General features: G+C 35.0%; 1 protein-coding gene across 1 annotated transcript in view; it reads right to left on the minus strand.

The window, feature by feature from the left end:
* ADGRV1 (adhesion G protein-coupled receptor V1) overlaps window positions 1–26,843 on the minus strand; it is a 548,236-nt gene that overhangs the window by 494,878 nt on the left and 26,515 nt on the right. Inside the window, exons 2-11 of the mRNA XM_019641108.1 lie at window positions 20,587–20,771; window positions 18,023–18,172; window positions 16,807–16,902; window positions 14,177–14,281; window positions 12,147–12,260; window positions 9,687–10,252; window positions 9,063–9,333; window positions 8,350–8,679; window positions 2,201–2,377; window positions 98–321 (exon numbers count right to left, since the gene is read on the minus strand). Coding sequence (XP_019496653.1) covers window positions 98–321; window positions 2,201–2,377; window positions 8,350–8,679; window positions 9,063–9,333; window positions 9,687–10,252; window positions 12,147–12,260; window positions 14,177–14,281; window positions 16,807–16,902; window positions 18,023–18,172; window positions 20,587–20,771 — 2,218 coding nt within the window. The remainder of the gene's footprint in view (window positions 1–97; window positions 322–2,200; window positions 2,378–8,349; window positions 8,680–9,062; window positions 9,334–9,686; window positions 10,253–12,146; window positions 12,261–14,176; window positions 14,282–16,806; window positions 16,903–18,022; window positions 18,173–20,586; window positions 20,772–26,843) is intronic.

The following is a 26,843-nucleotide window of genomic DNA, read 5'->3' on the forward strand; positions in this document are numbered from 1 at the left end:
TTTTTACTTGATAAGAAGAACTAAAACAAAAAACAAAATTATTTCAGAGAACTCAAACATCTAAATGTTACTAAGCATTACCTAAATGGGTTATTACCTGTCTAGAGAAAGTGTTACCACCTCATTCATTTCCGGTATGTCATCAGCTTTGATAGTAATGTTGATTGTTGTATCACTTTGCCCAGATAAAAATACAACAGAGCCATTAAAGGGACCTATATCGTCCTGGGTCACTGCTTTTGAATTAAAGCCTGAGGGCTTCAAACTCCAATAGACAGAAGCCTGGCCATCAGTTCCATCCCGATGTAAGGGAATGTATACCTTATAAAAAGAAAAACAAAAACAAAAACAGAACAATGTCTTCTGAAATATACACAGTTATGTAAGCTCTTCAGTGATTGAGCTCACATTTCATGATATGAATATATGTACTTTGCATAGAAAGGTGAACCATTAAATGATATTGAAATCACATTTGAAGATGCCTTCTCTCTAAGCTTCAGCATAATTTTAAGTAGAACAATTTTTGTTAGTGTTTGCTAATAATAAGTAACGTAAGAAATGTTTCTAATCAATATAATAAATACAGTACAAACAAGTTACTTAAACTTTCTGACCTCAATTTCCACATGTGAAATGAAGTTACTGGTTCACTGTTTTCCAAGTTTGTGGCAAGGATTAGAGTACCTTTCCTTAGGATGAGCTAAATAAATGGAGTCTATTGTAATAATTCTAAAACGACTTGTATTTGATAGTTTTATTTAAATGCAGTACTATATATATATATTTGAAATAAAAGGATACTATAAATCATGATGAAGTTTTTTCAAAGGATATAAATGAATACTTAATGGTAGATATGCTATTCTTTTTAAGCTTCTAAAAAAGGTATCCTCTTTGTTCTTTGCCCTTGAACACAGTCCATTTTGGGGTAAAAAAAAAGGAAGACATTTCCCTCACTAACCATTATGCTAATTTGGCTAGCAAAAGTCAGAGCTGAAGACTAGAGAGCAAAGACAAGACAGAAAAATTAACAAAGGTTGGACACTTAAATCACAGGAGGGAGTAGACGTGGCCCAAGCTATAGATGTGACAAGGAGAACAGAGGGAAACTCCCACTCTTTCTGCTGTTTTCCAGAAGGGGAAAAATAAAGAAAGGTTCATGATGCCCAAAATTTCCCCCAAAGCTAATTTCCTTAAAAAGAAAAATATAAAATGGTAAATTTATAGCTTTATATGATTTTTAAAAATCTACTCTTTAAGAACAAGCTAAATGCCTGTTTTTTTGGTTTTTAGGGGTTTTTTTTTTTTTACTTTTTAGAAGGAAACAGTGTACTAAGAAAAATATGAAAAATCAAAACCATATTGAAAAATGGAGCTTCGCACATTGAATCAAATATACAAACCAAGGAAGTTATGGTCACCATATTTTGCCATGAGGCTTTGATATCAAAAACAGATCTCCTCATTCCTTGTCTCAACCCCAAAGCCAATTTTTAAAAAATGTAAGTGTGAGAGACTTGGGGAAGATCTTAGGGACAGACGATGCCTCAGAGAATGGGAAGGCTGAAGGTCAGAGACAGATAGATGGCAGGAAAATCCAACTAGGGTAGGGTGCAAAAAGGGTGCTATATACATGAGCACGCTTTTATGTGTGTGTGTGTGTGTGTGTGTGTGTGTGTGTGTGTGTGTGTGTGTGTATGCAATAATTAATCCACATATATAATACAAAATTCCTAAAACTAGGCATTCCACAACTCTACCACCATCATCTCCCTAAATGAGCACAGGACCCAAAGCAGCCACCCCAGTCCTGCCCGAGACAAACTTGAGGAGTGCTCAGAAATGGAATGGTCCAAAGCTACCTGTGGTACATATGGCTTGGCCAATAAGAGAAAAATTTTGTTAGTCTATCACTCTATCAAATGTCATAGCATTATCCAAAAGCAGCCACAACAAGATATACTACTTCTGCTGTGAGCAAATACAATTCTAAATTTATTTTATAGAATATGGCAAAAAATGGAAAATCACACACTCCAGTTACTTACGTCAAATTATACATTGAAGGTTTGCTATAAATGGTGAAGCTTTTCACGATCTGTTTACTCTACATGCTAACCCTACAAAAAAAGGTGTCTGTAAATTACCTCACACTCATTAGACCCCATCGATTAAAGAAAAAAAAAAGCCTCCTTACTGTTTCAGCAGAGGAATCTTCTGGTTCAGGCAAAATGATTGGAAGATTGCTAATAAAGCCAATTTCTCCATTTGCAATGTCCGGAGTAACCACCAAAGAAATATTTCGGATTTCCCCAAATCTAGGACTTACAGGTGGGATTGGGGGGATTATGGTCACCAACTCCACAGTTTCCAACTATAACAAACAAACAAACAAAAATAAAACATTAAAGAACAGAAATTTTAATTTTTTTTTAAAGTCTTAACTGCATGGGGCAACAAAGGAAACATGGATAAAGTCCAAAAATAACTCAAGAAATCCATTCACCTCCGTCTTCATTCTCCATCCTGTTTCAATCTCCTGCACTGGCTTCTTGAGCTCCTTCTGCTCCCTAATTATTATTATCCCACAGGTTTCTTTCTAAGCCCTCGATCTTATAACATTATACCCTCTCCCTTATAATCTCTGGTTCTTTCCTTCAAATTCCAAAACTTTATAACCAACTGCCATTAGAGATGACGTCACACAGACACCTTACAGATAAAATGTCCAAAATAGTCATGACTATCTCTGTTCTATGTCCCCTCCCCAATACCATCACCAGCACCATCCTTCTTGTTGCCTATATTCAACTGCCTTGACCTTAAAGATACCAAGTCTCCTTCTGCTCTTCCACTGGCCCACACCTCCAACCAGTCACCCGCTCCCCTTCTGTCCAACAAAGTTCACTATCAGAAGACCATTTCAACTTCCAATGTGGCTTAACGTGTCTCTATGTTTAAAGAAATTCAACACATGTATAAAATATAATGTCCCTCTAACTAGTGAGCATAATCACCAGAGTAATTTTCATGGTGTCCTCACCTATAATGGCCTCCCCTTCATCATCTCACAAGTGTAAAATATACCCACTCTTAAAGACCAGTTGAATTTCCCTCTCTACCATCAAGATTTCCTTGGATTCACCAGCCCTCTTTATTCTCTTTCTGAACTTCTACTGTTACTTTCACTAAACTTAGACTTAATTATAAGTTTCACATATTGCTTATCATCATTTTGTGTGTTCCAGAACTGTCAGTTCCCAACAAGACTACAGAGCTCCTGTGGGTCTTTGCCCTTCTCAGCATTTTCCCAATACATGACATAGATCTGAAACTGCAGCAGCTACACAATAAATATTTGTTGATTCATCCCTCTAACACAAACTGAGCTCTGTAGGAAGCCAGATATATCACAAACCTTCAGCATCTTAATATTCTAACTTTTCAAAATCCAACTTATCAAGCCTCACAGTGCTCGCTTGAGTGTAGGAATACATAATCATTACGGGACTGCAAAAACGCATAAAGATTTTAAGTTAAAAAGCAATTTGGAACTTATGAGACACTATGGATCTTCCACTCTTTAAAGCCCTGTTAGGCTTTTTCATGTGGAAATGATGCCACTAAGTAACCACCAGTAGCCGTATGATGTAAGTGGGTTTTCCACAAGTGGACAGAACAGGTATGATCCTGCACATACTCACATTTTCTGATGAACAATATACATTCTAAAGGGCAAAAATAAAAGCCTTTTACAAATGTCACATATTTTGCTTTGAAAATCATATACAAGGGCCGGCCGAATGGCTCAGTTGGTTAAGAGCTCACTGAAGAGTTTGAGCTCTGAGCAACAGCGGTTCGATGCCCAGCCCGAGCTGAGCTGTCACTGAGCTGCCAAAAGGTGGCAGGATGGCTCAGCTAAAAAAAAAAAAAAAATCATATATAGTAGAGAGATAAAAAATTCTGTATTTGGTAAACATTCAAGTCAAAGAAAAAATAAGACTGACCAAATTTGCCAAATGTTGGCATATAGATTAAGTCAAATAAAAAATGTGGTTCTTTAGTATATTGCATTTACTTTGTAAAATCAATAAAATGTAAGGTATAGATCCATATAAGTATATATTTATCTTTTAAAATAGCACAAATAATGAATAAAATATATATATCTGAATGGCATATAAATAAAAGTGCATTGTTTGGAAGCAAAGATGTTTTTAAAATACACTGGTCATGCATACGCACATTTGTGAATGAACTCCCCCATGCCCATATAGTCACAAAGCACTAAACTGATAATATTGTTTAAAACATCAAGGGGAAAAACTCAATATATTTTTATTTCAAAACTTTCTTAAAAGAAAGGAAGAAAATAAGTTATATCTTACATTTATCAAAAGAGTTACAGAATTCTAAATACCAAAGCCTTGAAAAACATAAAGAAAAAAGATGTAGAAGGCTATGGAATGAACTGATCAAAAGAAAAATGCTAATTTTACATGGCTTATTTCCTAGTTTCCAAGCCTTTTTGTCTGGGTTCCTTAAGTATCTGCTAAATCAAACTGCTCCATTCATAAAGAGTTGTTCTTTGCTTTCAGGCAGTTTGCAACTGGGACAGCACATTCGTAACCCCAGGCCTGCCAGAAGTTTTATCTCAGACTGATGTATTTCGCTGAGAGGGTGACTAAAGAATGAGGAGCTCACATCTCAGATTCTCCTTTCTTCAGTTTCATTCAGCTTTCCATGCAGAGTCTGATGCCTCCTATTCTTGAGTTGCTCATCCATTATGCACTATACAAACTACACGACCTTCTAATTTCAACCAGCCTTCCAGAGCCTACAGCTGTTTGGAACCTCAAGAAACTGTGTCAGTGACTAATAATGTCTTTTTATTTTCTAAAGTGTTAAATTAACTGTCTGCACAGTACGACCTTTGTTTTTTAACTGAACACAGAGCTAGATGAAGAACTGAGTCTGGAATTAGTGGTGCAAACAGATTTTTAACCCGTGACCACCAAAATTCAGATATTACACGCTTCTTCAAGTGTTTCCTCACTTTTCAAGTGTCGTCAAAAATAAATTCTATCATATTCATATAGCATGCTGAAATAACATAGCTAGAATAATATCTGACCCATAGAAGGCTCTTAATAAGGTTTTGTTTAGATAGGGATTCTCTGCAGCTACTTGGATACAGACACTAAATATTTTAAAAAGAAAAAAAGTTTAATATATAGGTTACTAATGCTGGCATAGATAAAGGGGGTCTGCACCCACAGTAAAAACTGGTTTTGAGGCAGCCTAAGAAATCATAAAGCTAAAACAGAAACAGAAAAGTTCTCCACAACTCAAAATCCACATTTCTGCATCATCAGTTCTCAATCTCACGTCACATCACTGCAACTATTACAGGAATGCCATGATGCCCAGGCCCCCATCAAAGCAAAAGCAACAGTGTCAAATCTTTGATTCTCTTCACTTGTTTTAATAATTTGATTCTCTATGAGTTGTGACCTGTGCAAGATTAGAGACAGACAGAAGGGAGAACTGAATCCTGAGGTATTAGAAACACAAAAGCCTTAAACCATAGGCTATGAATTGAATGTTTATGTCCCCTGAGGATTCACATGTTGAAGCCCTAATCCCCAATAGTGATGGTATTTGGAGATGGGGACTTTGGGAGGTAATTAGGTCATGAGGGTAGAGGCCTCCTGAGGGGATTAGGCCCTGATAAGTACAGACAATAAAAAGCTGGCTTCCTCTCTCGCTCCAGAATATGAGGACACAGCAAATAGACATCAGTCTGTAAACTAGGAAGAGCGCTCTCACCAAAACCCCACCAGGTCGACACCCTGATCTCAGACTTCCCAGCTTCCAGACTGTGAGAAATAAATGTCTGTTGTTTAAGCCTCCCAGTCTACGGTATTCTTTATAGCAGTCTGAACTGACTGAGACAATGAATATTAATGAGAATGCCCTGACTCCAGAGGACACCTATGGCAGAGAAGGCGAAAGAGTGCTGACACTAAAAATAAAAACAAAAAATAAAAACCTCCATTAAACTCTGAAACTTGACAAGTTATTATCTCCCACTGGCTCTTGAAAACTCTTAAGTTTGGAAATGCTGCCCTAAATGAAAACTAGTGAAATCAGCATACATTTCCATATATTAACAGAACCAACTTTAAAAGGTACATTATAGCATGTTTTTGTATGAGGCCGAAATTAAAGCTGTTTTTAGAATTTCTGAGCACATCTCTAAATGTGTCCTGGTGGCAGCACTCTAGTTGCTTTAGCTTCTTGCTCAACAAGGCCAGGGTCACAGGCTTGACACTCGCTCAATTCCACGTCACAGATCCAGATGCCCCACCATCCAGTTTGTCACCTCACAAAAGCATTCCACAGGCCTTGGGGGAAATGAACACAATTGTGAATAACACCATGTTCTGTTCAACCACCACTCCAAAAAAGACAAATTTAAGGGTCATCCAAAGAGTGGATTATCTTCATAGACAGAAGTATGCATCATGTCGTAATTTCATTTTGAGGAGACACACACAAAAAATAATAACAAGATTAGTAGTAATAATAATCAAGATGGAGAACAGGCTCTCCTACCACTATTAGCAAAACCTTTGGGGACACTGGCAAAAGGTCTCCTTCTGGGTAGACATATTATAAAAAGGCATCACCTACATATTGACGAATTAAATATCCCCATGACAAGGATAGATCCCTTCACCAGGAGTCCTCAAGAAACGCACAAACAGTACAAGTACAAGCTGTGACCCAGCTTGCAATAAACAAGAGAGAAGAGTCTTCATAGTGAAAGGGCCCAACCCACCGAGTGCTGCGCAAGGTGGGACACAGCCCTGGGAAATTCAGAATGCAAAGTTGATTAAAACAGAAAACTTTCAGAGATAAAGAGCAAGTTACCTACACAGGTAAATAATTTCCTTCCCCTCAAAATTCTTATTAGCAACTCTGGAAGTTAAAAGATAATACCTTCCATTTTTTTGAAGAAATTATTTTAATCTAGACATCTCTACCAAGCCAAACTGTCAATGTGAGCATGAAATTTCATTTTCAGGTGCTCAAAGACTCAAAAAGTTTACCTTTTCTGCACAAGTATTTGAGGACACATATACTACAATATAACTAAAACACAATTTAAGAAGAAAAAAGCAAGAGATAAAGTAAACAAAAAAGTTCAGTAAAAATGGTACCAAGTAGCAGGTGTGAAGCAAGTGTAGGAAGCAGATAGTACAGGTGAGCTCAACCTTCAACATATATTACACAGATGGAAGATCTAACGTGGTGAGGATAGGATACAAAACGGGGGAATTAGAAACTCCAGAAGAACCAATAATAATCCATAAAACAAGTTTAGGCAAAAATTATGAAACAAATTTAAATATGGCATGATTCAAAAAAATTTATGAAATAATGAGATTTCATTTGATATATATTTCAGTTAGCAAAATGTACAGTGACATAAGATTGTACACTCTTTATCGATCCATTCATACTATATGAATCTGTATTAAATTTATTTACATTACCAAAATTTGATAAGCACCCTTTATAGCTTTCTAGTTTTTTTTTTAATTTTTAGAACCAACCAATAGCAAATGCATGAAAAACATAACCATAGTATCATAAGTGAGTGCAAATGTTTTAAATTTTGACAATAAAAAATAATGTTAATAAAAATTAAAAAATAAAATAGATAAGATGGAAAAATATGGTATGGGGTCCTTTTTATTCTTAAATAGATGAAAACCCAGAGATGCATACACAGTTAATAGACAAAAAAACAGATTTTCTCATACATTATTTAAAAGTGTCTACAGTACACAATTTTTTTTTCATATTGCTTTATTTCTGGAATGAATTCTCCCCAATATCCATCATGCAAAACATATTTATCCTACAAACCCCATTTCTATGTCACATTTTCTCAAATCAACTCAAAAGAATGGTGGATGTCTCCCTTTCCCTCTGTCTGTCTCTCTCTCTCTCTCTCTCTCTCTCTCTCTCTCATTCCTCTCCCATTAATAGTTTGTGAGTTACTTCACTATGCCATCCATTATATTCTGACCTGCATTTCAAGTCTGATGTGTTTTTATTACCACCTGATTAAAATATTAACTTTAGTAGAACATTTGTTTTATTCATCCTTATATGCTTTAGGAGCTAACCATCTCTTTGAACTCCCTAAATAACTTATAATAACCAATAGTAGAATCAAACTATAAATGAGGACAAAAGAATGATTAGCTAACTCTCTCACACAGACAAGTATACATGCAGTTTAAACAAAGTTGAGATTAAACGTCAAATTACCTGTACTAGGAAGTGGGCCCCATTTTGAAGAAATGCATCATTTCTTATTAGTAATTTTGTAGTGACTTGGGTTTTGTGTTCTGGAAAAATGAGATTATTTCCCTTGGATATATTTAGGATGCCATTTTTTGCTTCAGAAGGGTCCACAGCTCCAGCAGGAATATAAAGTGCAGAATAAAACACCCTCACATCTCCTTTAGTTCCTCCTAGTCTTGTAAAACTCAAAGATAAGTATCTTTCACCTGGGCTGCTTTCAATCTTCTGGTTTTCCATAGGAAAAAATGTCAGTAGGCCATAAACATCATCACTATCCTGAATGTAGAACAAAAGCTGTGGATAAAGGAATAAAATATTAAAATGCAGAATTCTCACATCTGAGCTTACCAAACTGTACATTTTCCAGGCTATTCTAATTTTTAATCTTCATTTACAGGTCTAAAAAATGATCACTTCTTATACATACTAGAGTAGTAGATAAATCAAAAATAGATTTGAAAACCTTCATAATTTATAGTTTGTAGAATTTTTTTAAGAATAAAGTTTTTATTTATAGACAGGACAACCTTGATCAAGCAACATCACCATCATTTCCAAAACCAGCATTCTCCCGGTCACATCAAGCTAAAATAAATGTGATTTGTATAACCAAATTATTTGGCTCTTGTAGAGCACAGAAATATTCACACATGAATAAAGTATAACAAGAGGTCTACCTCTGCTGGTTCGCTCACTTCTGCACCTCCTCGTATTGAATGAGGAAGAATCTGAAGTAGATAACCTTCTGCCTCTTCTGGAAAATCATCATTAACAACAGTAAGAGGAACTGATGCCAACATTTGCCCTTGTGCAAAATGGAGCACTCCAGAACTTGGTCTGATGTCTGTCTCTACCGGTGAGGGATCACTGCTATTCCGTGTCAATACCCACTTCACAGAAACATTCCCATGGGTGCCACCATTTCTAACCACTGTAATGTCTTCAAATCTAGAATTTTGCAAAAAGAAATATATGCAGTCATAAAATACACTCTATTTTGGATAGACTTTTCCACTGACAGGTTGGCCATCAGACACTGGTAAAGCAGAATCCATATCATAAAGAATGATTGTTTTTAATCTGATAGAGTTGATATATGGATGTGTCTTAGGAAACTACCATAATAGGAATTAGCTTGCATATTTAAATCACTCCCAAAATAAGAAATAAAACAGTGAGACCTTTATAGAGGAAATGACATATACTCTTTAAGAGTTCCACATTGTGTTCAAGACTACAAACATAAATCTTGGAATAACATATTAAAATAATTGTAGCAACAGGTTTAAAATAAACCATACCTTGATGTTGTATCTTCATCAATTATAACTGTCCTTTCAAACAAGACACTGTTGAATGAGAGGACTCCATAAGGTTTGTCATTTGGCTTAATGGTGACTTGTACAATAGAAGGGCTTAGTAGCACAGCATCGCCCCGTAAGGTATCTTTTAGTAACATAATGTGAAATGATTCAGCAATCTCTGGTATGGTGTCATCAACTATCTGAAACGTCAGGTGTGATTCATGAATAAAAGGTGGAAAAACAATAGTTGTGTTTGGCTGAAGATCAATGAAGTCTAAATTTTGCTGGGCATGTGCTGTTGAATTCCCAGTTATAATAACATAACTGATCAAAACTTCATATTCATCAGATCCAATCAGGTTTCCATTGTCATCTTTTCCACGAACCACTGGAATCATGAGTATATGGTCTTCTTCGGGTACCAAATAAACACTCTGAATGAATCTCACGGGACTATCATTTTTCTTAATGACAATCTCAATGGAGCTCCTAGAGGTGTTGATCTCAGCTCCTCCTTCTACACTTTTCAGTTGAATCAAAAATATTTCATCATTTTCTGGTACCTGACAAAGAAATATAAATGGTGGCAAAACATCAACAGCCAAAACTTACCTGCAAAAATATCAAAGTGTAAAAAGTCACTATGTTTCAATATATTATAATTACATAAAAATAAAAATAAAAAAATCTTTAACCGAAGGAAGCAGATAGGAAATATTTACTAAAATATTTTCCAATGGTAAATAATATATTTTAGATAGGGAAGGAAAAGCTCATAAAGCAATGGTATGAACAGGTAATGAAGAATAGGTGTAATATCTTTCAACGTTGATCAATCTTTAGATAACGCTAAAGATCTGACAGTAAAATGAACATATATTCTTAGTAGTTTTATCAGGTTGGTAGGGTCAAAAGTATCATTCAAGGTCAAATAATGTTTAAGAATCTGGAAAACTACATAAAACATCACGTACAAATCATTAGTTTTCAGTTGTGATTTATTCTTTCTCTCTAAATGGTTTCTAATTCAAGAGCTAACCATATGATATCAATCATATGATTTCCAAAATATACATATTGCCTCCCTGGAGAACAAGCTGTGAAAGTCACTATTAGGAAAATGTTGACATTGTTAAAACCTTCTTTTTTTGGTAACTGCACAGAATTCCTAGGGGTAACCTCCATTGTGCTGTTTGAGCTTTTCCTTCACTATAAATTTTATTTTATGAATAAAAGTGAAAAGATATGTTTTTTTACTTCAATTAATAGCAATATAAGAGGCAAAGCTATGTATCTCAAAAAATAAAATATTATTACTTGATTACTGATCTTTGTCCCCCAACTTTATTGAGGAATACTTGACAACTACTCAAGTGTACAACATGATGATTTGAAATACATATACGCTGACAATGATTACCAAGTTCAAGATAATTAACACATCCATCAGCTCACGTATTCTACTCTTTGTGTGCGTGTTTATGGTGAGAACATTAAGATCTATTCTCAGCAACTTTCAAGAATACAATACCATAATTATTAGTGATAGTCACCATGCTGTACATTAGATCCTCAGAAGATGCTCTTTTAAGTTTACAATTAGAGTATATAAATAATCATTGCCCCAAATTATAAGCTTTTCAATGTTCTAGGATCTCAAAACAAATGGCTTTTGTTAGCTTCCAGAACCAGATGAACTGAAGTTAACACTACTACCTAACATATTTTTTTCAATAGGACCACTCTTTTTTAATGATGTCTTCTAATTCATTAACCTTTTCTCTTGGGACTTTTTGTGATTCGTTTTCATGATTTCCTTATAGGAAGGTAGAGGGATGGTTATAAATTCCCAGCTATTAACTTTTTTTTCCTGGCAATAATTTTTTTTTTAAAGTCATTTTTCTCTTGTTTAGCTCATGGAGGATATACCCACACATTACTGTTCAAATTCATTCTTTCCTTAGCACTACAACTAGCTGTGTCTATATCTCAAATGTTGGTAGCTTCAATGTGAAATATAAAACTAACTAAAGCCTTCTTATGAATGGGAACATTTAAAATATCCAAATAAAGCAATATCAATTACAGTAGAAATTTCTTTGCTTTTATAGTAAAATATTTATGCTGGATAAGTAGTACTGTACCTGCTCAAAGCTGAAATCACTAACAAAAATCAGTCATCATACAAAATGCTTAAATTTTTGTAGTATATGTGGCTGCCAGTTATATCCAGGTTCACCAGCTTTTAGATACACAATTTAATGTGAATTCAATAACATAAATATTAACAAGATATATTCCAAAATAGCAATTTATAGCTAGAGTATGACTTGCCACAATGACTATGTTCTTAAACAATTTCAAATACTGAACATAAATTAATCCTTGACATAATGTTCTCTAGCATGTCTATAATGCAGAGTCCCTGTCCCACTGAAATATTTAACATTATCCCACCTCATCATCAAGTACTGTCAAGTTATAAACCACTGTTGCTCTGCCAGGGGGAAAGGTGATATTTCCTTTAACTGGACCCAAATCTTCTTCTGGTGAATTAGGGCCACCCTCTACCTGTAAAGAAACACACAGTGCCATCGATAAGTACAAAATATTTCACAAGAGTAAAAAAGCATTATTGTGATGTCAGCTGACAAAAAGCTGAAGTTTACTTTAAAATGTTTTACAAGAATTATACTAACCTGTATGAAAGTCTCCCCTTGTAATTAACAGCCATGGCCTACAATTACAGATCTTGACTATAATTACATTAAACAACACGGTTTCTAAGAGCTTTCTCTTTTTTCTCAACCATTGTATTAAACCTGAGGGGAAAAAAAACTTACATGTTTTCTTAAGAGGGAGGTATACAAAATGAGTAAATTCTCTTAAGTAATGGAGTCAAGTACCAGTTCCACCATGGACTGTGTAACCTTGGGCAAGGTATTTAACCGTTCTGTGCAGCATTTTCTGCATCTCTTAAATGAGCATAATAATATCTTCACAGATTAGATATGAAGATCTAACAAAATGATCCTTTTTGAAAAGTATTTACTACATACTCTGTGTCCGCCCTCTTTTAAGAACTGAGGATACAGTAGTGAACAAGGCAAACGCCCCACCGATCAGGACGTTACATTTAATGAAATGGAACAAATGATACATAAATAAATGTGTTATGTGGCAAATGATAAATATTATGGAGAAAAAAAGGGCATAAGGGAGACTGAGAGCTGAGAAGAGTTGCTGTTTCCATGCAATGACAATAGCATCAGTCTAAAGCACTAGAACAGTATATGGCAATATTAAGCGCTCCACAAATGTTAGTCATCACTATTTCAACAAAACAAAAGGCTCAAGGCCCACTAAAAAACTTCAGACATTCATAGTGAAGTTGAAAACACTATAACTGATGATTCTTTCCTTACCCTTTCCTTATACAGCCAATTTTGTTCCAGTTTTCCCCATATTTGTTATCAAATATATTTTCAATTATCTAAGTACATATTCCTGAATACATGAAATATTGCTTAAAGATTCCTGTAAAGAGCTTGCAAGCCTACTGCATATTTAATTAGTATTTACTAAGTTTTTCATGCATTATTGCCTTATGTGATTTTATTTTCTTATGTAATTAACATAACCATCAGATGTAGGTCCACATGAGCTCAACTAGAATTATGTTCCATAAATCCAATTATCCATTACATTCATATTATAATTAATAATTAAGAATGTAAATTATCCATTACATTCATATTATAATTAATTAAACTGGTGTCAGAGCTTTGTGATGTTTTAATGTTTGAAAAATAGCATATGATCATGTTCAGGATCTTTATAAAACACAAATATTCGTTGGAGATTTAAAATATGTATCTCATAGAACAGCAATATGGTAACACAATGGTAAGCATGTGATCAGTAAGCAATAAAATGGAATGGTTACAGCTAACACCCTAAAAATTGCACCTCACCCACAGCCTATCTTATTCATGTCAAATGTTATAACATCTATGAACCTCCATGGTGGAGTGTGGCTGCTGTTAACACCATCCAGTAAGTGTATTTTTTAAAATGGGGAATACAAATGTGGGAAGACTACATATTAAATAATTTTATATAAGCCTAAGTAGCCCATCGGCATTTTAAAAATGTATATCCTTGAAAAGGCTTATCATAAAGGTTCTATAAGTTTTATAGAATTAACATTATTAGTATTAATATCAGTATTAGTATTATTATGGCATTTTGTGGTGTATTATTACTCTGCACCTAAAATAATACATTGTGTTCCATGTAAGCACAGTAAGCAAGGAAAACGTTTTTAAACTAACCATGAAATTTATCAGATAATAAAAGTATTTCCTTTTCTTTCATTTTTATTAAGGGTCACATTTATTATACAAAGGACCTTATTTTTAAAATTGTAGCCATCTGGTATGAACTCTAGAGTGTTATCATTTAAAATGATTTCAAAATAAACTTACCTCAAAAGTCACGGCGACCATTCCATAGGTTCCTTTTTCTCTGATGAGAGTAAGAGGCACCAAGTCATTCCTGCCCCGAGGCTCGCTCACTGTGACTGAGGAAGGCTATAGGGAAGAGGAGACCATCAGGCACCGGTCACTAAGCGGTAAGAGGCGGTGCCATCACCTTAAAAATACTACATTTCCACTAACAGAGCAATCCACATCGTACTCTTAAGAATGTGGTATTTCCTAGCATTAATTCACGGTAGCTAATAAAAAGCACTGACAAGGTTAAAAATAACAGTATAAAGGGAAGACAAAACTAGTCAGGCAAAAGCCATAGGTTCTTGTCCTGGTTCTACCATCAACTAGCTATTCTGCTGAGGAATATTAAAGGTTCTCTAGTCGAAAAATGACAAACTCCAATGCTCACTGGGACCCAGGTCACAGAAATGTGTTGTGCCTCGAGACTAGGGCAGCTCATGGGAACCACCATTTGGCCTTGCTCCCGACCACTATCCTCTCCTCACCGGTCAGCTCCCCACTGAAAAGCAGACAACTGTTCCTGACTTTTTCAGGTCCTGACCACTGAGAGGAAGAAAGAGCCAGACTTCCAATGTTGAAACGTGCTGGCTTGGCTGGCTAAAATTTGGCATAGAAGAGGACGAAGAGGGAAGTGGCCAGGTGCACACTAACTAGGGCAGCGGTACCCACCTTTTGGGGTGACAGCATCCCCATTTACAAATGCTTTCTATTTTGAACTGTTGTGCTGTCGGAAAAAGTCATGACGAATTTGTTTTATGTTTTTCGTTGCAAAAATGCATCATGATTTTTCCGACCACTCAATATGTTTCCATTTGTTGTCCTGAAGATAGTTTTTATAACTCAACATTTGTCTAGTCTTATAAATAAAGAGGATTTTTAAATATGTTCACTTTAAAAAAAAAATCCTTTAAACAAATCAGTATCAGGTTGGTGGTGCATGCAGAGGAAAGGCAGAAGGGAGGGAAATAAAGCAAGTAACAGAGCCTGCTTCATAAATAACTAATAATTTCCTAACATTCAAATAGAAATACTAATTAAAATAATTTCTGTAAATTATGATATAGTGTAGGTTACAAAATGTCTAATTTATGTTATTCACATATAATTTTTAATAAAGATACTGCAGTTATAGAGATCATATTTATCTATAGCCCACCTTATTTCAAAGGCAATCTAAGGTATTAAGAAAATTACATACAATACGCCAATTGCAGTAGCATTCCAAATTGGAAAATAAATGAAAAGCTGAGGAGCATCACATCATCTTTTAATAATGACAATTAGTATTTTGATTCAAAAGTTTCCATATCACGAAGGTTATTGTAGTCTAACACTTAGTGGCAAAATCCAATGGTATTCAAGATAAATTTTGTTTTATTTATTTTAAGAGCTGGAAACAATTTCTCTCAAGGAGGGATCTGTCTTATGTGTTTGTGTCTAAAGATAAAACCGGTTCTGTGAACATAGGACTAGCCAGGGACACAGGAATTCGGTGATAAGGAAGAAAAAAAATGAACTGCTGAGAAAAACTGAAGCTAATGACATGGAGTTTTAACCTTGAGGTGCCAGCTGAGTGGCTCAGTTGATTAAGAACTCGCTCAAGAGTGCGAGCTCTGAGAAACAGGGTTGCCAGTTTGATTCCCAGCCCAACCTAAGCTGCCACTGAGCTGCGAACAGGTGGCAGGATGGCTCAGCTGAAAAAAATAAAAAATATTACACAGTGGAATAAATCCAGGGTAGGAAAAAATCCAGTTGACTACAGATATTTTAAGTTCTGTAATGTCTGTTATTCAATTTTAAGTTTACTATAGTTTTTTTTTCAGTATTCTTTCAATATGTTTTTCTCATCTCCAAGTCATTCTAATCTTTCAAAGGAGGCTGAAAGACAATGCTTTCTTTAAGGGGCAGTTGGGGAAATCAAGCAAAAGGAACTGGGTTACAACGTCTGCTACAGACTGAATGTTTTTGCCCACCCCCGCCCAAATTCATATGTTGAAATCCAAACCTGCAATGTGATGGTATCAGGAGGTGGGGCCTTTGATAAGATGATTAGGTCATGAGGGTGGTAGCCTCATGAATGGGATTAGTGCCATTATAAAAGGGACTCGAGAGCTCCCTTGCCTTTTCTGCCATGTGAGAACACAGTAAAAGGATAGCCGTCTGTGAGCCAGAAAGTGAGCCTTCACCAGACATCAAATCTGCTGATGCCTTGGTTTGGGACTTCTCAGCCTCCACAACGGTGAGAAATAAATCTCTGTTGCTTTCAAGCCACCCAGTCTATGGAATTCTCTTATAACAGGCCAAACCAACTAAGACAACATCTGAGTTAGAGACCACCAAAGGCGGTAACAAATAAAACAGGTGGAATGATCAGCAGCAAAAGATTAGGATGAGAAACGACCATGATCGTACTGGCCTCCTCAATTCAAAAGAAATCTTAGGTAGAACAAATGGACAGTCTACAAAATGTGGAATACGGATGGAATTAGAGCACATTTTATTTAAGTATCAAAAGACAATGATACCAGGTAACATCATGACAAATACTCAAAATATTAAACTATTGTCTAGCAACCACAAGATTAATCAAATTGTAACCATACCATATTAAATGAAATAATTCCAAATGCGTTGTCATTTGATAATATTGTCACAGTAACAGTCCTTGGCCATCCAAGCCTCACGTTTGCTGAAGGTTTCTAAAATAAAATAATAGGTTAAGAGTAAGAGGAAAGAATAATCATTTTAGCAGAATTTCTGTCTTTAAGTAATTATTCAGAATATGAATAAAAACAGAAGAATACTTTTAATGCACCAATTAAGAAAATATATTCAAACTAAGTCAAGATGGCAAAAAAGTTCCCAACAAGAATTCTTCAAAAAAGTTTTGAAAATCATTAATCAGTATTAAAATATAAATTACTATAATTAAAAGTAATCACTGGGTAATAATACTATATGTATTATAATTACTATAATCTCATTACTAATATGACATAGAATTAAGCAGTATGAAATTCTATTCCAACATGATTCTTTTCTTACACTATAGAAGGTGCTGAAATTTAAGAATTAGTTATTACATAAATCATAGAGCCAAATTAAAGAAAATACTAAAAAATATTTTTCTAATACATGTGGGACAGTTGTCTGCAGCATTCCTACTGCTGTTCAACAGCAGCATAAAGGAATATAGAAAAAAAAAGTGTACAAAAGCAAAACATGACAGTTTCAAGTACCATTTTTACAAAAATTTTAATCATGCCAATATACGTAATCATTCTAGAAAAAATTCTCAATGCCCTTCAGAAAAACTAACTAGAGTAGTGTTAGCAAACATTGCCTCAACCTAACATATCAACCAATAAAGGACAATTAAATCTTAAGCTATTCAAGCCTTCTTCCCAAGGGTACTCTGAATTTATTCTAAGGTTCAAGGACCTCCCACTTCCATGCCTGCTTTTTGTATCCTTCTCCTTTGAACTCTGAAGTCACAGTCGTTCTTTGTGCATCTGGTAGCATGGGAAAGATAAAAAGAGAAAAGGGCCAAAAAGGGAAGACAAGGTTTTCTTGAGCATCTGTCATGGCAATTCCTAAATAAGCTGAATGGACCCAAAAACTAGCTATAGGATCTTCTAAACAAGATTGTCTAAGGAATAACCAGACCGTGAAATTGCCAAAGAGGTTTGCAGTTCTGGCTTCTGTGAAAACTACCACGGGTCACCTAAATTGGCTTATCTCTATAGAAATAGATTTTTAAGTGTTGCAAGATTTTTATGACTTTAAAGTTAAGGGGTTCGGGGGGAGAGAAGCATTTACCTGTAATGTTAAGTGAAAAATAAAAGTTTCATCAGGCTCTGGTAAGTCATCATCACATACTGCTATGTACACTGTCCTATTTGTTTCTCCAACAGGTATAAAAGCTGCAGCATATGTGTCAAAAAAGTCACCAGTGTCATCTCCATGTAGCTATCAAACACAAAGTATAGAGAGTTCTTACAATGTTAGGACAGGCCAAATTGATGCTAATTGGAGCAAATCAACAGAAAAAACATGAATCAAGTGAAACCAGTGTTTACAGACAGGATATACAAAAACAAGTATTTAACAATGGATAAAAATCACCTTCAAAAACATTATAAAAGAAATGATTCTACACAAAAACATTTGCTTGTGCTCTGGAAGGAAAAGGAATCATTACATTAAAAAGTAATAATTATAAAGGAATGATGTGAATACTTTCTTCTCTGCCTCTTGATTGATCTAAGGTGGATTACAGCAAACCTAACAAGACAAATTATAGCTAAAACTATATAGTTATATATATACACAAAGATGGGTAAAGGTAGCCTGCCAAAATATATTAGGAGAATCAATTATTTTCCCTATCAATTTCAAAGAAACTGCTCTTTCCAAAACTTTGAAACCTGAAGTTTTATTTATATTCTCCCACAACACCAATAAAGACCCAAATATTTTAGCATTCCAAACTTATTAGTCATTATAAACTTTTCCTTAACTTTTTAAGACCTCACTATGTAATATTAGCATTGCTAATAAGATTTTCAAGGGAACGATAATCATATTGTAGTTATAAAAAGCAACTTCTTATGCAAATCTAAATGAGATTTCTTTTTCCAAAGAACTCAAAGTGAATAACTTAGCTACTAGAATAAAACTATGATTTATTACGAATAAAAAAGGACATGTATAGTTAATTTTTAATCTTCATTTATAAAAATCAGTTAAGATTTAAATACTTGAGAAAATCAAGTAAGTTGTCAAGGGTATTGGAAAACTTGTGGTACCATATTTTAGAAAGTATTAAATATCAAGAGCCACTGAAACAAAAGGAAAAAACACTGTAACCCAGTCCCAAAAAATCATTTAACAACCCAAAACAGGCAAAAATTGACAGGTAAACAAATTCATCAGAGAAACATTTATAACAGCAAAAATTGGAAGCAACCTCAAGGAAAAACAATTGAGGAATGATTGAGAAATAATGACACACCAGGAAAATGACACATCAAGAAAAGTTGTGGGGGCCGGCTGAGTGGCGCGTTGGTTAAGAGCTGGCTTGCAACGCCAGAGGGCCCTGGTTCGGATCCCACATAAGAGGGCCAGTGACACTGCCCTCTACAGCTAAGATGCTGAACAACAGCTCAACCAGGAGCTGGGCTGCCGTGAGTTGCCGGCAACGGCAATAGGCTGCAGCCCCTGTTGCCATGGGTTGCCATGGGCTACAATGTATAGCCAGCAGCCAGCGTGAGTGGCCAGCGGCCACTGGCCTCTGTGAGTGGCCGTCCAGAAGCCCGCGACTGATCTGCCTCACCCGGGAAGAGAGCGATGATGGTGCCAACTTGGGCCACTGAAACAACGTCCTCCACAACTAGACTGAAGAACAAAAGGACAGCAACTTGTCTGTTCCCCTTCCCCCAATTCCCCAGCGCTGTTCCCATCCCCTAATTCCCCACTAAAAAAAATTTTTTTAAGTGAAAATGATAGAGCAACCTGAGAAAATTATGAAGATATATGCAAAATTATAATGTAAAAGATTATCAAGTAAAATATATACTCAAGCTAAAAATGAATTCAACAAATATACATGTCATAAATTTAAAACTAAAAGCAATGCACAAAATTATAATATTGGATTTGTTTCATAGTTTTTTTTTTCTTGTTTCTTTTCACAGTGTTTCACAATGTGATAATTTAACCTATTGCTTAAAAACTTATTTGTGAAAACAAAAATTTCAAGTACATTGGGCCTCAAATACAGCCAGATCCTTAGTCGTCACATGCCATTACTTTCTGGTTAAACATAAACACAGATGCACACAGAATTCATCCAATAATTACACTGTGTGCAAGATGAAGCCTGCAATAGTTTAACAAATTCTACCTAACTTCTACTTCAGCTAACCTATCTAATTGCTCCTAAAAAAGGAGCTCTCTGACATAACTAAGGGTTTTTTAATTGCATTTTTCACTTTTAAATATTTTATATATTGGGTCGTCGGGAAAGTCATGATGCATCTTTGCATTGAAAAACACATCATGACTTTCCTGATGACCCAATATTTTCTTAAAGTCTCCTAACAACAGATAACATAACCAAGCAGAGATAACTAGAATTCAAACTATGTGAAATAAAATGTTCTTTTACTTAGAAATACTTGATATTTTTGTTTTTTTAAAATAAATATATGAACATTTAAAAATAGTCAGTCTATATCTTAAAAATACTATTATTGTCAAATGCACATGCTACCTTAATATACAACTACTTAGAATCTCAAACAGTTTAAAAAAAATTCTTGTCACTGAAAAAGAAATTTCATATCTATTTCAGTAAGAGTAGAACTATAATCATTTCTTACCGATACGATTGCAGTGACATTTGCTGGCTCTCCTATCCTTTCGATGACTAGACGAATAACTGTTGTACTTGTTTCATTAACTATAAATTCTGTTTGTCTGGCAAACCTTATTTCTGTTTCTCCCAACACAAAAGAGATGAATAAAGCTGAAAGAAGATTTACTAATAAAGATGCAGAGGGCATCCCTGTAAGAGAAAACAAAAGGTTTTGTTTACAAAACATATCTAACATTCTCATTAGAGTGTTTTGTCTACAGATATAGAGTGAAGCTAGACAGTAAGCACCTAAGAGATAAATACATCAAATATTAAGCCATCAATTAAAATGTGTAATCACAGAAATAAATTAAAAATCCCAAACTTTCTATGGTTTTCTTTTGCTATCCATAACTACTTTTTGTTCTTTAACTTTTATATTAAGATAATAGTTATAACAAGCTTTAAACTTATTTATTAAATTTAGTTTATTAAAAAAATTTGACCCTTCAATTTATTTTAAGAAAAACCTAAACAGAAACATGGAAACAAATTAAAGCCCATCTTCCCCCAAATGATACTGTAAACTATTGTACAAGCAAAAACTAAAAACAGTATCAAATGAATCAATAATCTTAATAGAACTTATTCATCTATTTGATGATCAAACAAATACAAAAGAACTCTTGAAACTGGTATATAAAGTAGTTGAAACTAAAACTTTATAAATAAGTTGATTTCTTAGCTGTGTCTACTTTTTCCTTAAATGTGTTGTATTTGAGAATGCTTTTTAAGATTTTAGTTATTGCAAAAAAAATGCTAATCCTTTCAAAGCACACAAATTTCCAGGACTTTAATTTCTCCCATTTTATTTACTAAGATACTAACACCGCTTCTTAGAAAATGACCACGTTGCTTTAAAAACAAGCAAATTTGACAAAGTGTGTATTTCCATAACTTCGGTTGCGTTCTTCTTGCCACAATGTGCATGTTTGTGAGTCATCAATATTGTTCCTACTTTCAGCACTGTGTGAATCAATTGCTTTCAAAAGCACAACAGTGCACTGGCCTCTTGAAAGCACTGTTTTGTAATGTAGATGTACCTCTAAAAATGTGAACAATTTATCTCACGGATCATTAAAATTCCAATGGATTATGTGATCGGTCACACGAAAGTAACAAGTTCATACGTGTTAAAGAAGAGTTGCATTATGTACTCTATGAATCAAAATGCTTCCTATTCATTTTTACCTCGGTCAAGAAGTAATAAAATTTTCATGTATGTGATAGTTCCACGTGGCTACACATGGCTTTATAGTTAGAAACCACCAAATACATGTGATTGGTATAATTTGGGGTTTAAATGCAATTTTCTCAGCCAAGTATATTCAAACTATGGAGTCTGAGATTGCTTAATAACGTCTCACATGCCATGAATGCAGAGTTCAGATGGAGTCCAGGAAAGAGGAAAACAGACTCTGGAGGACTAGGGAATTTTTTACACCTGAGCCTTCTAGCTCAGAAAGCAAGCCACGGGGCTAAGGGTCTTGGGAAAACAATGAAAATATTCTCCCTCACCAGCTGCTAACTTCCTTGACTTCTAAGCCAGGAACATTTATCAAAAGGAAGAAAATTTAAAATATGAGCGAGAGAAGGAAAAAGGCAAAATTTGGGTAAGGCAGTAAATTGAGAGCAGTTCTGGGCTAAACTAAAGACAACTGAAGAAGATCTTGTATGGAATTCTAAAGCCAGAATGATTTCACACCTCATTTATGACAAATAGTAGGAAAGCCGTGAACTAGGGATGAGAAAGAGCAGAACACGGGTGAGGAGGTAGCAACCTGGGCCTTGGATATGTAAGAAAAAGATCAACTATGATCTATTGTGATTTGGAAAGAAAAATCTCAATTCCTTGAACATTAGATGTGATAGATTCTTGAGCTGAGAGAAATAAGAGACCTCTGAAAAAGTTCTAAGTGAGAAAGAGTGAAGGTGAGCTTCACCATGAGAAAGGGCATTCATGAATGACTGGGAATACAAGTTCTCAAAATTTGTCCTGCATAAGAACCAACTGAGACCTTTGTTAAAATTCATATTCTCACACTCAGAAATTCAGATCCAGCAAGTTTAGTTTAGGGCCCAGGAATGTGCACTTAACAGGCAGCCTGGTTGATTCTAATGCAACTGATCCTTGGGATACACTGAAAAACACCAGCCTAGAGTATGAGAGCGTGTGAGGGTTCTAGAGTGAACATACAATAGACCACATTTGTAGCTTTAAGTTAATTACTGAATTTTTCAACACAATACTCTTGAACTTACTGCAGACTTCCTCATATATTTTTCTACATATTACTATACTGCCTTTTAAGAGTCCTTATATCCTAAAGAAAAACTATAGTGACCCATAGAAAGTAATCAGAATACCAAATACTTAATATAGTGTTACTCTAGGTCAGCGGTTCTCAACCTGTGGGTCGCGACCCCTTTGGGGGTCGAACGACCCTTTCACAGGGGTTGCCTAAGACCATCGGAAAACAAAAAGATATTTACATTAGGATTCATAACAGTAGCAAAATTACAGTTATAGAGTAGCAACGAAAATAATTTTATGGTTGGGGGTCACCACATGAGGAACTGTATTAAGGGGTCGCGGCATTAGGAAGGTTGAGAACCGCTGGTCTAGGTACTTTATATACAATAGCACATTTCATCTTCCCAACATCTCCATGAAGACGGTGCTAGAATCATTAACTCCCTTTTATAACTGAGCAAACTAAGAGACAGATTATTTAAATCAGGCAGAGTTATTTAGCTAGGCAGATGGCTAGGCAGGATTTGAACCCAGGAGTCCACCTTCAGACTCTCTACCCAATGACCATACTATAGTGCCTCTTACGTTTTATTTCTACAAATCATATATCTCCAATGTGAATAATATGGTAGACTGTTTATGCTACATGCTTCCAAGCATTTGAATATTTTATACTCATGCACAATAACCAAAACTACCATAGAACTAATTATGAGTTTCCTAAAAGGTTGCACCTTATTCTGATGAACATTACATTCATTTAACTGAAACTACAGTTGTATTGACTACTTTAAATATTTAACAGCATCTTTTAATGTCAGGACCAATGAGCTCCAACGGTGTATTCTAGCAGTTTCCCAGGCAATTAGAGCTCCAAGATCTTGTGGTCAAGTCAGTAAATTTATTTTAAATTAACAAGCATGATTGGAAATGCCTCAAATTCTGTGACATCATCGATAATTGAATCTCCTCCGCTTTCATCTTTTCAACTTATAAAAAAGGTTGAGGCAAAGCTGGCATTCAAAAGAAATTAAGAGATGAAGAAAACTCTGAAAGTGAAGTTCCCATTAGAAGATAGGCATAATTACACAAATACTGAATAGTTTCATTTTCAGAGTAACTAGGTACATTTTCCTCTTTCATACTAAAAATCTAGGCTTTGAAACTCCGTTTATTAAACTCAGAAGTCTAGGCAATAGTAATCGACACAACACTTAAGTCTTATATCTATTCCAGGTCACTTTTTTCTCTCATTAGATTTAATAAATGTTTTATGACCCATCAGACCACGTATTTTAAAACTCGATAAAATGAATTTCAAACATGCATTTAAAGACCATAATGTGTTTAATTTATCGTCTGTCACAATTGTGAAAAAATTATTCTAGCATTGAGTCCTTCCTCTACTTTGTAATGGTATGACAGTCCCATATTCAAATCCTCTCATTTTCAACTACCACCCACATTCTCCTCACACTTCCCACTTTCTCAGTATGATTCAAAGGAAAAGAAAACTGCTCCTGCCAATGAATCTCTTACCTCTTAATAGATCTCTTATTGTGTTAAAACAATGAGATCTAGATTACCTTCTTGCTTGTTTCCTAAATTACACTATGAAGTTATTTTTTTTTATTTTTCAATTGCAGTTGACATACAAAATTACATTAGTTTCAGGTATATACCATAGCGATTAGACATTTATATAACTTATGAAGCGATCACCGAGATAAATCTAGTACTCATCTAATACCATAGTTATTATAATATTATTAACTATATTCCCTGTAATACTTTACATCCCCATGGCTATTTTTGTAACTACCAATTTGTGCCTCTTAATCCCTTCCCCAACTCACCTACTCCCAAACCCCTACCCATCTGGCAACCATCAAAATATTCTCTATATATACGAGTTTGTTTCTGTTTTGTTTTTTGTTTTGCTTTTTTAGATTCCACATATAAGTGGAATTATATGGTATTTGCCTTTCTCTGACTTATGTCACTCAGCATAATACCCTCTAGGTCCACCCATGTTGTTGCAGATGCAATACTTCATTCTTTTTTATGGCTGAGAATGAAGCCACTACTTGCATATATGTACCACTACTTCCATTGATGGACATTTAGGTTGATTCCATATCTTGGCTATTGTAAATAATGCTTGGTTATTGAAAATAATATATAGATGCATATGTCTTTTCAAAATAGTGTTTTGGGTTTCTTCAGATAAATACCCAGAAGTGGAATACTGGGTCCTTCTTTGCCTCTTGTCACAGCCTGTTTTAAAGTCCCCTTTGTCTGGTGTAAGTATTGCTACTTCAGATTTTTCTTTTCATTTCCATTTTTATGAAATATCTTTTTCCATCCCTTTACTTTCATTCTGTGTGCATCTTTCGATCTGAAGTCTCTTATAGGCAGCATATGTAAGGATATTGTTTTCTTATCCATTCAGCCACCCTATGTCTTTTGATTGGAGCATTTAATCAATTTACATTTAAAGTGTTTGTTGATAGATGTGTAGTTATTGCACTTTTATTATTCTTTTTTTTCTTGCTTCTTCTTTTTAAAGAAGTCCCTATAACATTTCTTACAATACTGGTTAAGTGGTGATGAACTCTTTTAGCTTTTTCTTGTCTAGGATATATTATTAAGTTTTGATAGAGTCCTGATAGCATGGGAGCACAAAGTCTTAGGTTCTTGGATTCTAGTAATCATATTCAACCTACTCAATAAATCACCCAATACTGTAAAAAAAATATAAAGATTTAAATCAGGATTACATTAGAGTTGCTCCTACAATGCAAATTGGTTGCTTGTAGAAGAGCAGCTTACATTTTACTATAATATTTGTATACTGAGCACCTACTCTGCATTGTGCAACCCCTTATGCTAATCGTTGAGGACACAAGGACCTGTAAGATACAGTCCTTGGCTCCAAGATACTCACAGGATGGGCATATGATTCAAGTCAGGCCCATCAAAGCAAACAAGATTCTGAGACTTTTGCTTAAACACAAAGATGCAGATTCCCTCTATTGCTGGATTCAGGATTGTGTTGATCGGGGCCAGTTTCCTCCAAAGCCTGAAATGAAGCCAACACAACCCAACAGAGCCAACAGGTGGAGGGAAGCCAAGTCATGATAATCAAGCTGAGGTTCCTGAATCAAGCTTTACACTGGCCTTTCAGTTACTGAGGCAATTAATTACATTTTTTACTAGCCAGCTTGGGTTGGATTTTTCTATCATTTTCAACATCAATACTTACCTACTAATCTCCAAACTGTGACATTGTGACCGCATGTTAGGATATACCAAGTGCAAGATCCGCCCCCCCAACTCCAGTTTTAATCATTTCTACACATTTGTGAAAGTATACCACACTAGCTATCTTTCCTATTCTTGTGCAATTATTACCACCAACTATGATATTTTCCCCTCCATCTCAAAACTGACAATGACTAGTAAGGCAATTTAGAAGTTGTGGACAAGCCAGAGATGTCTTCACAACAGACAAAGCAGGATAGGAGTAAATCATCACATTAATTCACTGTTCTGCAAAAGTTAATGCCCTTCTGATTATCACAAAGCACCCTAATAGTATGCTTCTTTAAATTCTTCTGGCATTGTGAATAATGACAAATACCATATGATCTCACTTATATGTGGAATCTAAAGAACAGAATGATTAAACATAACAAATAAACTCATAGATATAGAAAAAAAAACCTGTTAGTTGCTAGATGGGAAAGGGGAGGGAATAGGGGAGAAGGTAAAGGGATTAGAAAGTGCAAATTAGTAGACACAGTATAGTCATGGGGATATGAAATACAGTGTGGAGAATATAATCAACAATGTTGTAAAGATTATGTAGGGTGCCAGATGGGCACTGGACTTATCAGGGGGATCATTTAACAAACAGACTGTGTAGATGCCTGACCACTGTGCTATATACCTGAAGCTAAAGTAGA

Source organism: Hipposideros armiger, unplaced genomic scaffold (genome assembly GCF_001890085.2).
Source record: "Hipposideros armiger isolate ML-2016 unplaced genomic scaffold, ASM189008v1 scaffold_57, whole genome shotgun sequence".
Taxonomy (NCBI): domain Eukaryota; kingdom Metazoa; phylum Chordata; class Mammalia; order Chiroptera; family Hipposideridae; genus Hipposideros; species Hipposideros armiger.